The 15,937-nt window shown below is 38.8% G+C and overlaps 1 protein-coding gene across 2 annotated transcripts in view; it reads left to right on the top strand.

The window, feature by feature from the left end:
- Positions 1-15,937, top strand: part of LOC110027412 (glutathione S-transferase 2-like) — a 53,873-nt gene that overhangs the window by 13,816 nt on the left and 24,120 nt on the right. For both annotated transcript variants that reach the window (XM_020728843.1, XM_020728842.1), the window contains exon 7: positions 10,236-10,297. In XM_020728843.1, the coding sequence (XP_020584502.1) occupies positions 10,236-10,297 (62 nt within the window). The remainder of the gene's footprint in view (positions 1-10,235; positions 10,298-15,937) is intronic.

The following is a 15,937-nucleotide window of genomic DNA, read 5'->3' as shown; positions in this document are numbered from 1 at the left end:
TGTATATATATATATATATATATATATGCATGGATGGATGGATGGATGGATGCATGTTTTTATATGTAGGATTTTTGTATGCGTGTATATGTAGTATTTGTGTATGTATGTATGAGTGAATGTATGTGACATTGGGCTGCTTGAGGAGGCTGGCCAAACCGGCCTAGCTGGGGCAGGTCCGACCTTTCTCTAGACTAGCCGGCCCTCCTGGGGAGGCTGGAATTGCCACCCCACCTTCTCTTCCTTTTTCCCCCAATTATTTTTACTTTTCTCATTAATCTCCTATTATAAGTCATCGCTATTTCTAATTTTTCCCTTTTTAATTTCTTTCTTGTTCTACAAGCATGGTCTATTTCTAGTTCTTCCCTTTTTAATTTCTTTCTTATTTTACAACATTGCCTAATATAAGTGTTAATCCGTATTATATATATATATATATATATATGTGTTTTGCTTAGGAAATTCAGTTTTTGGTGGTTATTTTGAGTTGAGCTTCCTGTGTGGAGTGTTTTCCTTGTTCTAGGGCTGTATCCGAGGAAGTAGTGGTGCTCCGACTGTATCATAATCCGAGGTGGTGGTGTATCTTCTTTCCTTTTCTTGTCCAGCCCTCCCTCCACCCTCCTTCTCAGCCGTCAGCTTCCCAGCATTGCCTAGTCGCCCCTGCTGCCACCCATACAACATTCCAACCTGCTGTCCAACCTTTTTTTTTGGCGTTGTGCGATCATCCCCGCTTGCTGTTCAACTAGCCAACTTGCTATTCAACCTTCCTGTTTGCTAGCCCTTTCTTCCCATCTGCTGTCCCGCTTCCCCAAACTGTTGTTTCGCCTAGCCCCAGGACCTGCCCTCCAGCCCATCTACCACTCTAGCAGGTCATTGCCTTGCTGTTATCCAGCAGGACTCCCCTTTCTGCTGCTGTGCTGTGCGCCAACCACCTTCTAGCACCTTTCCGGCTCATCGCAACTACAGACCTACAACAGTTGCCTATCTATCATCCGGATCTGTCGCCCTCCTCTAGAGGGGACCATTTATGTCTTTTATGTTGTTGTCCTTTCTCTTATTTTGCAGTTGTCATTGTTGCTTACTGTTTGCATGTTCTTATGTTGTTTCTGTTGAAGAGTTGTGTTGTAGTTTCTTTGAAGTTCAACCATAATATTTGTCGTTTGGTTGTGGTTTGGGTTAACTCTGCTATCAGTATGTATGTATATGTATGCTTGCATGCTTCTGCACACGCATGCATCCATGAATGTATGTATGCATGAATTTATTAATGTATGTATCTTTGGGTGAATGTGTGGATGTATGTATATATTATGTTTCTATACATATATGGATGTATGTATGTATATATTATATATGTATGTGTTGAATCCCAAAATACTTTTTAGGCCACGCCCAAAAGATAGAGCTATGAGAGGAATAAAAAAAAGGAAGTAAAGAGAGAACAAAACACACAGTAACACAAGTTTTCTTGAAACATAATTTTAGGTTATAAGAGAGACCTAATAAATTATATTTTTGTCCTTGATTAAATAGGAATGTTACAAGTAGTTAATGAAACATTGCACCTTTATATATTTGTAACCGATGCTGGTACCTTTTGCTCTTTGTAATCGTAGTTGGCATCGTTTTATATTTGTAACCATTACCGGCACCACTTCGTGTTTGTAACTGTTCAAATGGGTCGCCTAATCGTCATTTGGCTGGCTAAAATCCTTCGATTGGTAGATCATCGGTTGACCTCCTTGAGAGAACCCTTCGTGGAGATCTTCTCATTATTGGAAAGGATTATTTCATCAGACAGAGGGTGCGTCACCATAATCGGATGGGTAGTCTTTCTTCAGACAAGAGGTCTTTTTGGAAGGTTAAACGAGTTCTTTGGGTAGACCGGTAATATTTCTGTAAATGACCCATAATCGGTTAAGGGCATTGATTTTGTATAGCCGTCACCGGTTCAAGTGTGAAGTGCTCCTTGACTCATATATATTTTCGTTTAGTCGGCCTTTCCGACCGAATGAAGTGATGCTAGATGGCTCGGTTTTACGACTGCGATGATGTGATCCTTTGACATCTCTTTTGTGTGACCCGTTGAACCTCCTTGAGAATCGTGCAGTCTGATTTTCAATGTACAATATGGATGCATGTATATATGGATGGATGGATGCATGTATGTATGTATATGCATGCATGCATGTATCTATACACACTTAATTTTTTTTTGTCACAATCAATTTAAAAAGATTTGTTAGTTAATATGTAATTAATTTTATTATTAGGTCTATATTGGATAAAAATCCGTTTAATTATTCATTCTAAATTTGGTACTTTAAAGAGGAAACATTATTTATATATTTTATATTTTCAATACTTCCTCTCAAACTAGAGAGTTGATATTTTTCATTCTCTGCCTGCTTGTAATTTCTTGGAATCATGAAGTAGATATTTCTTTGGCCTTGATAATAAGTTTGGTCATGATAGTAAGTTGATCTCTTGATGCCATATGAGGAATATTTATTAAGCCATTGTTCATCGAACTGCTTATTGGTTTCAATGTGGTTGATGGAGAGTTTATTATTTCAATGAAGTTTTCTATGTTCTTGACCATCAAGAATTATCTTCAACATTTAAAGTTCACATGATGCTTAAACCATGATTTCTAACTTGATTTAGCTACGGATCTCGCAATCACCTTATGTTTCTTGGTTTTTTTAATGACAAGTTTTCCATGAGGAAGATACATAGTACATTGAAACTTCTATATGTAACTTATCCAACATAATCTTCTTCTATATAGATCTCCCGACTAAACTCTTGAGTTTTCATGGACAAGATCTCTCTTTTTTGTTGTGACTTTATGATAGTGAAGGATCCTAAGAATAACGTGCAAGTTCTTCTCTGTGTGATTATTGCATGATCTGACTTACTATACTACATGAACAAAATTTCTCAAGTAATTATTGATATGATCTCTTTTCTACTACTATGATTTTTTCCTGACTAATTTTATGGTTCGGTTTAATATGTTTTTGTTACGATCCTAAAGAACCTACAATTCGAAAGGTTGGCGATCTCACCAAAATCCTACAATTTGAGAGATCGGAAATGTCTCCAAAATCCTAACCGTAAGGCTCAAGACAATAATCTTTTGTATAACCCTAACCTTAAATATATTAGTCTTATTTATATTTAACAATAATAAATATCAAAAAGCTAAATTTTCCGTAGGCACACAAAGGACTAAATTGCCCTTAGGTACTAGCATAAGAATACTCCCCTCTCAAAATAACAATTTTGTCCTCAAGGTGGAATAAAAAGAAACTAATGCTAGATCAAGTTGTGTGACTCCTGTTCATAAATTGTCTTGGTTCTCGTCGTTAACACTGGTATACTCAGCATGCCTTCTTTAATTTTTTAGAAATCTGGGTTGTCACTTTCTCCCACTAAAATTTTATATTCTTCAATTTCTTCGTTCAAGGCCACACAATCAAATTACAACTCTTCACGAACATCCGGTACTATCCTGTAAATCCCTTAAACCTTCTTAATTCCTTCTAGGTCTTAGGTAGTGATCACTCCATTCTAGCTATCATCTTTGATGGATCCGTTGAAACCATGGTCTTGCACAAACTAGAGTCACCGCGATGCACAACCTTCCTCCGCTCCACCCTAATCTCTATTGTCAGAGATTTTTCAATCCACCCTAGTCTCTCTGATCATCTGTAGCCACATCCCCATAATCACATCAGTACTTCTCAAGTCCAAAGGAAGAAAGTCCTCCATCACCTATAGGCTCTGCAATATTAATATTAATCCCCTAAAAATTTCTTGGCTTTTTTCCAATTTCCCTGTCATACCGGAGGAAGCCCAAACCACCATGAAAGCACAATTATTATTACTAAATTTAAAAGGGTACAAACGAGACCCTTGTGAATAGGAAATAAACGACAACAAGCATACAAATGGAATAGATAAGACACTGCAAAATTATAAGATAGAAAACAACACAAAATACATGAGCTATCATTTAGAAAGAGCGATAGATTCGGGGTGGTGAACCGGAAAGCAGTTGGAAGGTGCTTGTAGTGGACCGAGCAACAGTTGGATGGTGTGGGTGTTGACCTCATTTTGAGGTCATTACTCTTTTCCGTAGGATCCTAGGATCTAGCCCTAGGGATTCTATTGACCATCTTAGAAAACTAATATGGGACCCACCATTTTTTTAGAAATTCTAGCCACTTTCTATTTTCCTGTGATGTCTAACATTTATTGTCTCAAAACCATCGTCTTATGGACGAGCGGTTAAAAGTTATTGTGTGGAGACTCAGGGAGAAGTTCTCAATAGAATTTCAAACCCTAGGAAAACCTCTTCATGTCTTTATCACCACATACACACACAAAATGTACAAAATTTGTTAAGTTGCACAGGATCGAACATATATTGAGCTTAAAGGATGGGTAAAAATGCAAACTTCTCCGGACGATCTCCGACGATAAAATGGACCGCGCCAACGCGTTCAAGACACCAATTTTAGTAGGAAAAGAAACTGATATTGTCATATTTTTGACACGAGAAAATTTGCACGCAAATCAATGAATTCGTCAAAACGATCTCCGTTGGTGAAACGGACCGCGACAGCGCGTCCGTTTGGCGCTTGCCCGAGAGGTGGCTTTGCTGATTTTTACCCAAAAATGATACCAATTTTGTTACGTTTAGACGCACGAATAAAACACAAATTCAATTTTTATTTTTCAAAATATTAAATACTTTTTATAAATTTTACCCCTAAATTATAATCACATTAAACCCTAAATCTTATTTATGGCTCCACCCGCACCCCTTCTCCCTGTTCGACCCATTCAAGGGTTTGAATAGGGCTTGCGCTCGTCCCGCTCTCCCTCACCCGTGCCCTAGGTTCCACGGTGGATCCACGCGGCTCTCGTCTTCTTTCCCGTCTCTTCCCCTTCTTTACGTGACACGATAGTCGTTCGGCTCTCCAATTAGAGGAGGCGAACTGGCCGACGTTCCTTCTACTCGAGGCTATACGCTCTTACCCCCCTTATTGTGACGTTTCTTTTCTCTCTTCTTGATTGGTTGGCCAGTGTGGCTGGTAGGTGGAGGTCTATTTTCTCTTCTCGGTCTATGAAATTGTGTGAATTTTGCTGAAAAATTTTTGGAGAGAAAGGAGAGGCTGTGTTTCTACTTGTGGGAAGCTTTTAGGGAAGAAAACTATCCTAAAATCTTCTCTAGATCTGTTTTCTCGTGCGCTTGGAGTGTGAAGTGTTCGTGGAGTGTTGTTTATTTTGCTGAAAGTCCTCTCTAAGCTATATTTTCGGGTGATTGTGGCGTGGAGCATTCGTGGTTGTCGTTTCTTGAAGTTTTTAGGGGAAATATTTCTCTTAGAGTGGTTTTCCTGGAATTATCTTTCAGTTTTATTTTAAATCTGCTGAAAAGAGGTAGTTGCTCCATCTGACTTCTACACAACTATACCAGTGCTCAACAAAAGAGGTGAAACTCATCAAAAATCTCCAATTGACCTTAAAATTGTGAAAGGAAGGTTGATCGAGGATACATTGAAAAAACTTCGAGCCGACATTGCACAGTTATCTGAAGAACGAAGAAAAGATATGTGTGATGAACCCTACGACTTGCAAAATATAAGATAAAAGGAACTTGAAACACAGGTAAAATAAACCCTATCTAATTTTTATATTAGGTAGGGGAACTTGTTGGCCTCATATAAAATATTTCGCAGACCAAACAGATGTCACAAATTCTTTAGTTTAGGTGATTGAGCATACTACAAATTATATGTTTATTCTTCGGGATAAATGTATCATTTGTGGTATCGTGCTTAGTCACCCAAACTATTCAAAATGTGAGACTCGTTCGGTCTCACCTATTTTTAAATCAAAATGTTTCTTTCAAAAATCATATTCATATTAAAACTATTTTCATATTTTTTTATATTTTTCAAAATCAAAATTAAAATGGCCGACAATGGGAGGCTTTGAATGGCGGTGGGGAAGAATCGAGTGGGCTGGCGACTGTTAGTGGGTGGCAGGAGAGAGCTGCGGTGGCCTGGGACAACAACAAACCGATGGAGGGTTCTGGACTGCAGCCGACGTCGGTGTCCAAGGGGACTGAACAATAGTGGGGATAGGCGTCGGTGGCTGGACAACTGCTTTGGCAGATGTCGGTGGCTTGACAGAAGCAGGGACAAGCCTCGAAGGTGATGTCGGCGATAGGGGCTGATCAAGGAGGGTCTTGGCGGCAGTAGGGAAGAAACCGGAGGCCTGAGTAGTGGCAAGAAGGAGGATGAAGACCTGGACAACAGCTGAGAAGATGGTTTGCGACTGCTGTAAGCTGGGGGGTGGGGGGGGGGGGGTGGATTCTGCGGAAGGATAAATGTCTCGTTGGGATCGAGCTACAGCCAGAGCACCACTCAGACTCTTGGAGTTGGTCACCACCTAGGGCGAGTTACAACCGAGAAATCTTCTAGTCGTCGGGTACAACCTCTAAAGGTGAAGCTCAAAGGTAGCACCCAGGAATCTGCGCTCAGTTAAAATTGAACCCGAAAGCACTGAACAACACATATATATATAATGAGAATTTGTAAATATAATAGGTAATGCTTAGGAAAAGAAAGAAATAGAAAAGATAAGCATAGAATAGGTAGGAAATAAAATCGGAAAAGTCATGGAAAAGGAAGGTAAGAGGGAGGAAATGAAAAAGAAAAGGGGAGAGGGGTTGGACCGCAAAACTATAGCAGCTACAATGCAGTGACTCGGGGGAAGCTCTTGCATCACCTTGTCCCCGTCATGACCCCAAAGCTTCTCTTATCTACCGACTTCAGCCCCAGTTTGTCCATCACCCGATTTTAAGATAAAATTGTGAGTAACCCCACTATCCATCAACACCACTATCGGCTATTCCCCGATCCGTCCCTTCACTTTCATGGTGTGATTTGAAGTAAATCTCACTACTAAATTGAGGGACACCTTCGCTACAACCAAGTGTAAATGCTCCACTCCTTCCACCGTTTCTTTCTCCCACTCCTCACTATCTGTTTCCTCCCCCTCACAAAATAAAGGAAATGGAGCGCGTGATCCTCGCACTGATGGCCTGGGCGTACTTCTCATCACATTATAAACATATTCCCTTTGCTTTCTTGTTCTGCACCTCTGGCTCTTTGAGCGTCTTGAAATTGACCCTTGGACAGATCCTCGTATTCCTCTGATGTGTTTCCTTTTTGAAATGATATCGTCCTCGGTGTCATGTTCGTCGAGTTACTCTTGTGGATTCCTCACATGTTGTCGCTTTTGTTGGTCTTTTTCATCTGGTTTTTGTCTTCTACCTTCTTGGCGAGCTCCATCATTTCCTTCAATTTCTGTGATCTCAATAGTTGGAGTGTTGCCCATATGTCGGGCTTTAGGCCCATTATGAAGTTCACCTCTAATCTTGCTTTCGAAATCCCCCTCAAGTATTTCGACAATAGCTCGAATCTCTCCCTATATTTCATGACAGTCTCCTCTTAAGCGAAGGTATAGAATTGCTCGTGCATGTCTCCTTTTTGCATGACTCAGAAAATATTCTAACAAGCAATCCTTAAATTCCTCCCATGAATGAATTGGGTATTTACCCTCCATCAACTAAAATCATGCTAAGGCTTTTCCCTCCAAACATAACTCTGATGTCATGAGCTTCTCCTTCCCATTGAGCCCATTCAATGCGAAGTATTGCTCCATCCGATACACCCACTCATGTGCCTCTCCCCCTCGGAGATTGACATCTTCAACTTTTTGACCCTAGCTTCACTACCCAACTTTTTCTCCCTCCAGTGTTTCTCTCCATGTATCTAGGGTCTTTCGATCATAGCCATACCCCTTTCCATATTCTTTTCTTCCTTATTCGTGCTCCTCCCAACTCTTTGCATAACCTCTCTTCCATGTTTTGGCCCAACCCATTCCATTAAAAATCCCTCACCCCCAATCGAAGCCTTAGGGGATTTCTTGATTGTGGATGCTTTCCCCATCATGCTATTCACATTCGATATTTTTCTCTTTTGATGTGGCCACGTATTCTATGGTCAACCCTTGGCTAGGGTTTGTAAATTGATCCGCTTGCGGTCTGGATTGCATCTTAATAAGCTTCTCTATCTACTTCTCCATGTTCTCGAATCAATTTTCAATGAAGGAAAATCTATCCTCTATCATAGATTTAAGTTGACGTAGCTCTGCTTCTAATCTCTCTTCAAAAGCATTAACTTGTTGTCATTTCTCCGCCAAACAATTTTCAATCACGAAGGATGAACTAATGTATGTTGAAATATCGTTGATGGCTTCCCAGATAGTCCGGATCAGGTCTGTACGAATTCTATTGCGTTTATACCATGTGGAAACCTGTGTGTTGTGATCCTGTCGTACATTGTGATCCCTCTTTCTAGCTAGCGATTGTATCACGGGGAGCGGTCGCAAAGGAGTGCCATGCGTGACCTGTGCGCCGCGATCCTCCCCATCTAGCTCGAATCACAAAGGGTAGTTGCGAACAAGACACTTGTAAGCTGAGATCCCTTTGTTGACGCAACAACGAAGGTTCCCGATCGAAGAAGGTTGTACGCGATTTTGTGGTGGCTTCCCCAACCAGCGAATCATGATTGTTTCGCGTGATTTCTTCATGAATCCGGTGCGACCTAGAGGCCGTGACCCCTTCTTTATTTCCTATCTTGATCCTTCCCAAGTCGAACACTTTGACACCACCGAGTTGCGATCCGAGAGAATTTCTCACAGAAATTAGGGTAAGCAAATATCTTATTGCAAGAAAATCAAACAACACAACATAAATACATATGATAAACACCTACAATTTGAGAGTTAGGTGATGTCTCCAAAATCCTACAATTTGAAAATTAAGAAATCTCTTCCAAACCCTAACCCTAAGACTCAAGACAATAACCTTCTGCAACTAAACATTTTAGACCTATTTATACCAAACAATAATAAATAACAAAGGATTAAACTGCCCTTAGGCGCACAAAGAACTAAATTGCCATTAGCTACCGTCGTAACAATTTCCCAGCTACTTTGTAACTAAATGTTCATGTTTCTTTAGGTGATCTAATTCATTTTTTTTTGTGAAGCAAAGTTGTCTTTAGAATATGCATCTTTGCTACTTAAAGAAGTATTTAGTCCTTCGAAGTTCTTTAATCTCAACTCTTTGGCTGGGATTTTCTGTGGGATTCTTTTTTTAGTCAGATTCTCTCTTTTTACAACAATATGATTTACTATACCAATAAAATTGTGACTTCTCTTTTTGTTGAATATTTTATGTATTTTTTCTTACTATCCTTAATAAATAATAAATAAATAAAACAAAACCAAACATAGCCAATCATGCTCTTAGTTGTAATTGTTCTATGCTCTTCATCAAAAAGCTACTTGAAAAAAGTCCATTTACACCTATACGCTTTGTGTATTTTTGAGATAATATATCTTTGCGTTGAAGATGGGCCCGCCTTCTTAAAATTTCAAGAACTCAATTTTCTGTATAATTGTATAAACTACATGTAATTGCTGTAAATTTGTTTGAGTAGGTTAACGAGCTTGATATGTTTTTTTTTGTGTTCTTCTAATGAAAAAAAAAAAAAAACAAAAAAACAGGTTGTTTGAGATGCGTAGATGTTAAAATAGGATGGTTAAGACTGACAGATAAGAGTCAATGTGAAATAACTACAAGGAATAAAGAGTTGATAATCATCATTAGTTATAAAATAATGTCCCACAAGATAGTGTTTAACACATCATATTATAGCAACAAAAAAAAAAAGGATGGGTAAGATCGTGTTTGTTGGATGCTGTATGACTCTGACCTGTTTATTGGCAGTTTAGAACTTTTTTATTTTGTTTCACTAGCTTATCTTTTGAAGTTGGGCTTAAGTTTATGTCTGACTCCTAATCTAGCAATAGATATTGCAACCTGCATGTTTTGCTACCTGACTTCTGCATTAGAGGGACTCAGCCAAGGCTGTCAAATGATCTTGGTCAGCTTAGATGCTAGGAAATCGTGGATGTTGGAATTACAAATATGGATCAAGTTTAGACTACAGTAACTGCAATGCTCTGTATTGATTTAGCTCAAGGAGTTACTGACCTTAAACAAATGTTCATTTTATTTCATTTCGTTCATGACCTCATTCTGATGTTTTTTTTCTTACGCTTTTTTCTATTTTCTTGCGAGCTAGCCCTCGAGAAATTGTTAGAGAAAGTTGCTGGATATTATGCCACTGGTGATGAAGCCCAACTGGTATGTCTGCAAAATGCATGGAAAACTGCAGGAAGAGCCAGCGGCTAGGGTTAGATCCTTGGCTTTGATACCATGTGAGAATTGAGAATAGAGCATGATAATTTTATCGATAGAAGGAGGGGTATTTAAAGCCAATTACAGTAGACATAACAAAGGAAATAAATAAAATAGAATAAAATAAATAGGAAATATGTAATGAGGGAATAAAAACTAATAATTGCTAGGAATTGCTCTATAAATAAATAAACATATATATATATATATATATTCAAAAAAGAATGACCGGAAGCTATTATAGGAGCCCCGACCACCCCTCACGCGGCTAATAATTTGAGTATCACACTCTATACTCAGGGTGATTCGAACCCCAGACCAAGGGGGACTTACAATTGACAAGCAGATGTCCCGACCAACTGAAGCATACACACACACACGCACACACACACACGCATACATAAATGTTTAATGTTTAACATTTCAAGAGCTGTAGGATAAATTTATCAAATTGGGTGATCAGAATTTCATAATGTTTAGCTTTGATTTTATGTGAAAGTGATTATGAGTTTGAAGTGTGGAAACATTCAGATGTTTTAGAATTTAGTATATATGGGTAATTAATGATAGTTAGTATGTAATGAATGATTTTAGTTGATAAAATGCACAATATTACCAAACATTTAAGGAAGTTTCTATCTGATAGCAAATGATTCTTATTTCTTTTGCATGTTTGATGATAAGTAGAAGTACTTAAATAACAAGATCACAATCAATGATGCGATGCTAGTTGCAAAAAGCAAAGTTGAAAGAAAATTAGTCGTCCTTCTTTGAATTTAAATATCATGTATGAAGTAACATGTGTTTTATGGCTGCTTGCTCTGTTCCACAATAGTTATTATGTATTTTGGAGTGAAAGTATCACATTTTTTCTGTAATACTTATTTTTTGACAAAATACACCCTAAATAAATTATATCAAAGTTTCAGTTTTTTAAACAATAACACAGCAACAACAATAACAACAAGCCTTTACACCACTAAGTGCGGTCTGCTACATGAATCCTTTTTCTCCATTGTGTCCGATTGAGTGTTGTTGAAATTCAGAATAATACGAAATATTTTTATTGATATGAAAAGGAGATATATATAACCCTTACATGAATTCTAGCATAGGAAAGACAATAAAAAAAATAACAAGATAGGAAAGATATAACTCCTAATATCTCCAATTAATCGATTCATATTAATTGTTTTGGAGATAAATGAAACAACGTAAAAATAAGAAAGCCTAGAATAGGAAAGGAAATAAATCCAATATAAGTAAATAATTTATTCCTTATAACTTCTCATAGGAATAAATTATTTCATAATATAATTTTCAACACTCCTCTTTAAGTTGAAAAATGACTGAAAATCATGTTCAACTTGGATCAGAAAACATCAAACAATGGGTGAGGAGGATCCTATGAGGCAGAACTTAAAGTTTTCATCCCGTACTGTGGTTGTTTTTTACTGCAGTTCCTGTAGTGTCTGTAGATAAGTGGAAGACTAATCCAGGTAATGTTACAAGATAGTTTGCAGGGAATTAGACAACGACAGTTCCTGCAGTGTTTGTAGGTAGAAAAATTCATACAGGTAATGTTGCAAGAGAGTTTACAGGGAAGTAGACAATTGTGGTTGTCTTTGACTACAGTTCCTGCAATGTCTGTAGGCAGCAGAATGTTTCTCCAGATAATGCTACATGAGAGTTTGCAGGGAAGTAGACAACTTGTAGGAAAAAAAAGTGCAGGATAAAGCCTGCAGAAAAAAAATAGATAAAGCTCCAGGAGATGGTCTACTGCAAGAGAAGTGTCTGCAACGAGGAGGGCCTGTTATAGGATATTGTCCTTTGCATGGCAGATTGTTGACAGATAAGATTTTTGGTGGTAGAGAAAAAAGGTTTGCAACCTGTGGGGAGAGAACCAGCTGCCGCTGCTATTGCTGGACCGGTTGAGTTCCGGCAGAGAAGAAGCTTGCAGGGAGAGTTTTGGTGGCAAAGAAAATAGAGAAGGGCCTGCATGGAGATTTCTAGCTACAGGGAGGAAACCGACGGAGAAGGGCATGTAGGTCGGCTGCTAGGATTTCATTCAATAATACATCCAGTCTCGCCTTTGTAATAGCCTTTTTCAAGTCATTTTTCGAGCAAACAGACAATGAACTCCTCTGTAATAAGCTTACATTGATTTCCACAATCCACGCACGTGAAGTGAAGAAAGTTGCCATGGAGACGGATGCGGGCGCAACTTCTTGCAGGAAGCAATAACTGTTGAAAACTGCAAGGGAAAAAGTAGCAAAAATAGCCTCTCCACTCTGTCCACTTTTGCTACGAAGACATATATAGGAAAATAACCTCTTCTTTTCAGTTGGGAGTGCCACTGGAGAGAGAGTCCCGCTCTTTGAACATCAGTGGTGGCTCTCCGTTTGGGATTTCCATAAGAGAGAGAAAGAGCATATCACACCCAGAAAATTCTGCTGACATAGAAAGTTGTAGGAGAAAGGGCTGTTGGAAACGCAACTCCCCCTGACGCCTGCACAGAGATGGGAATAATACTGCAGAAGATAGGGCTGACGATGGATCAGACTGCAGGAACCAATTCTGAATTTTTGTGGAAGTACAACAGGAAACAGCAAAAAGCAGTGCTGGATTTTAGGGAAAAAGCTGCGTTGTTTCCTTTGGCTGGGAAGAACAACAAAAAAAAACTGCTTTGTTTTCCTACGGTAAAGTCTTGTGGCTGGGAGAGATAGCAGAGAGGCTATCGACACACAACTCATAAGAGAAGGGTCGTCAGTGAGGGGAGAGTCAGCCGACAGAGGTTCGAAAAAAATCTTGCTGAGAGAGGCTGCTGGTGAGAGAGTGGTAGTAATCCACAGTTGGTTGCCCATCCGATATGCCCTCGACGAGGATCTCAATGGCGATGTCACTCTAGATGCACTTCAGTCTCGTAACAAGAAGGTCTGAGATTAGAATCCAAGGATCGACTCTTCAACGAAGGGAGGTTCGGCGACTAGAATTACCTGTCTGAAGGTTCAATAGCAATAACCTTTAGAAAATTGATAGGGATGAGGGGAACCGAGACAGATATGCAATGGTTCTTTATGGGAAAAAAATTGTCGAGCAGCCAACAACATAAAATTCTCCATGGAACAGATCTCTACGGGAGGAAAAGCAGCATGAAGAAAAACAGCTAGGAAATTGTCGCTTTCTTTTTGGAGGCCAACAGAGTCGAAGCTCTCGGCTTTAGAGGGGCCAACCGACAGGCCAAGTCTGGAGGGAGAGAAGAAGCAAAAGTTAATGTTTCAAATACTAAGTTGAATTCCCTTCCTTCCTGCACAGAGGATGGCAGGAAGGGAGTCCGACGGTTCTGAAAGGAGGACGGGTGGCTAGGGTACGAAATTAAGCTCTGATAACATGTTGAAATTCATAATAATGAAAAATATTTTTATTGATATGAAAAAGATATATAAATAATCCTTACCTGAATCCTAGAATACGAAAGACAATAAAAAAAATAACAGAAAAGGAAAGATAGAACTCATGATATCTAAAATTAATCAATTCATATTAATTTTTTTGGAGATAAATGAAATAACATAGAAATAAGAAAGTCTAAAATAGGGAAAAAAATAATTTATTCCTCATAACTTCTCATAGGAATAAATTATTTCCTAATATAACTTTTAACAAGTGTCATATTTTCATTTAATTCTAAATTTTCATACAACATGCCCTAGTCTTTTTGGGTCTATCTCAACCTTTCTTAACAAAAGTCCAATCTAAAACATCTACTCGACTAACTGGATCGTCAGATGGTCGACGTTTAATATGACCAAACCATCTTAGGCTTTCAAATCTTGTCTGCCATTAGACACCAAGGTTTTCATTGATTATTCATTTTGTATTTTGCTCTAAGTGTAAAGCCAATCATCCACCTAAGCATTCACATCTTAGGAACACTTAACACAGATTTATGTTTCTCTTTTATAGGCCAACATTCTGCCCTATAAAGCATTGCAGGTCTCACCACCATCTTATAAAAGTTTTCTTTAAGTATATGCGGTATATTTCTATCCCACAATAGGCCCAATGCATTCCTCTACTTCAACCATCCAACTGAATTCTACTAATAGCATCCCCATCTATATCAATATCACTGTAAAATAAATTTCAGTTTTTTCAAAATCATTAAAAATCATTCCATTTGCTTTTGGCACTTCGAAACGATCATTGATGAATTAATTCTAAAAAATGTGAAGTTATGAAATTAGTTCTAGCTTAAATAAAATTTTCCTAGGGTTTTATTTAATAATGTTGTTGATGCACTGTAGATATTAGTAGATCTTCATGTTTTCCACTTTACATTGCTTGCATTGGCTTATGACCGAACAACTAAGAATATATGCTTAATTATATTAATAAGTTTATATATTATTATTTAGCCTAAGTCATTCCTCACTTCCCCATGTCGTAAGCTTCAAGACAGTCGAAAACTGAAACAAAGAGCAGGTCATGAGGAATAGAGAAAAGAAGAAAAGGATGAATATAAAAATGACGAAGAAATAGGTGGAGAAAAAGGAGAAGAGAGGAAAAGAGAAGGAGAAGAGGAGAGGAAGAAAGTGATACCAGAGTCAACCCAAACAACAACAAAATAATAATATTATTGTTGAAATTTAGTAGGGAATTATAATTAATCATCTGGAATAGGAAATAACAACACGAACACAAAGCATATGACACTGGGGTTGTCATGGCTACTATTTGAAATTGGTGTTGGCAGTAGGATGGTGGCAATTTTGTTGTTTATGGAGGGGTCGATGGCTTGAGGCTAGGGGCAGCAGGATGACAACAAACTGGGAGAAGTAAGGGGGAGGTGGAGGCTGCGGTTGGTAGTGCAGGAAATGAACTAGTTGGTTACAGAGGGGGTTGGTGGTGCGGGATTGAAGGTGGAATAGGGAGACTTGTTGCGGGGATGAAGAAGGTTGCAGGGATAGCAAAAACTATGACTGTTTGGGAGAGGGCTGCAACAATGGAGGGGTGTTGTAGCAGCAAAGGATGGATGCAGAGGATGGGAAAATCGAAGATAAATACTCCATCAAGAACGAGATACAACCGGAACATCACTCGACCCTTGGGAGCGAATCATCACCTCAAAACGAGATACATCTGGAGCACCACTTGCCCTTCAATACATCCTAAAAGAAAAAAGGGACGCCAACAGTTGTCCTGACAGAAACAAAATCAGAACCTCCTCCTAAATATGACAAAAACAACATATATATAGACTTAGAGTACTCAAGGATTGACTCCCACATCAATTAGATGGAAAATCTTGTGAGAAGTAGGGTCGATCGGCTCCCTGAAGGTGTTTGCTTGAGCCGAACATCCGATCCAGAAGAAGGGAAGGGCTTGTCAGTCTAGAGTTATTGCCACTGGGGCCCTGTCGGCGCTTAAAAGGGGAAAAGTTAATGTTTGGGGGTCGCCCGTAAGAAGCTGTCGGTCGCCGGAATCGAAATCCCGTCACCCGCTTCGGAAGGACTTTTTAATTTACGTATATATATATAATTTTAGAAAAATATGAAATCAAACTGACCTCATATTTTTCACAGT

The sequence above is a fragment of the Phalaenopsis equestris genome, unplaced genomic scaffold (assembly GCF_001263595.1).
Source record: "Phalaenopsis equestris unplaced genomic scaffold, ASM126359v1 Scaffold000428, whole genome shotgun sequence".
NCBI classification, from domain to species: Eukaryota; Viridiplantae; Streptophyta; class Magnoliopsida; order Asparagales; family Orchidaceae; genus Phalaenopsis; species Phalaenopsis equestris.
This window is presented reverse-complemented; position numbering and strand designations above follow the sequence as displayed.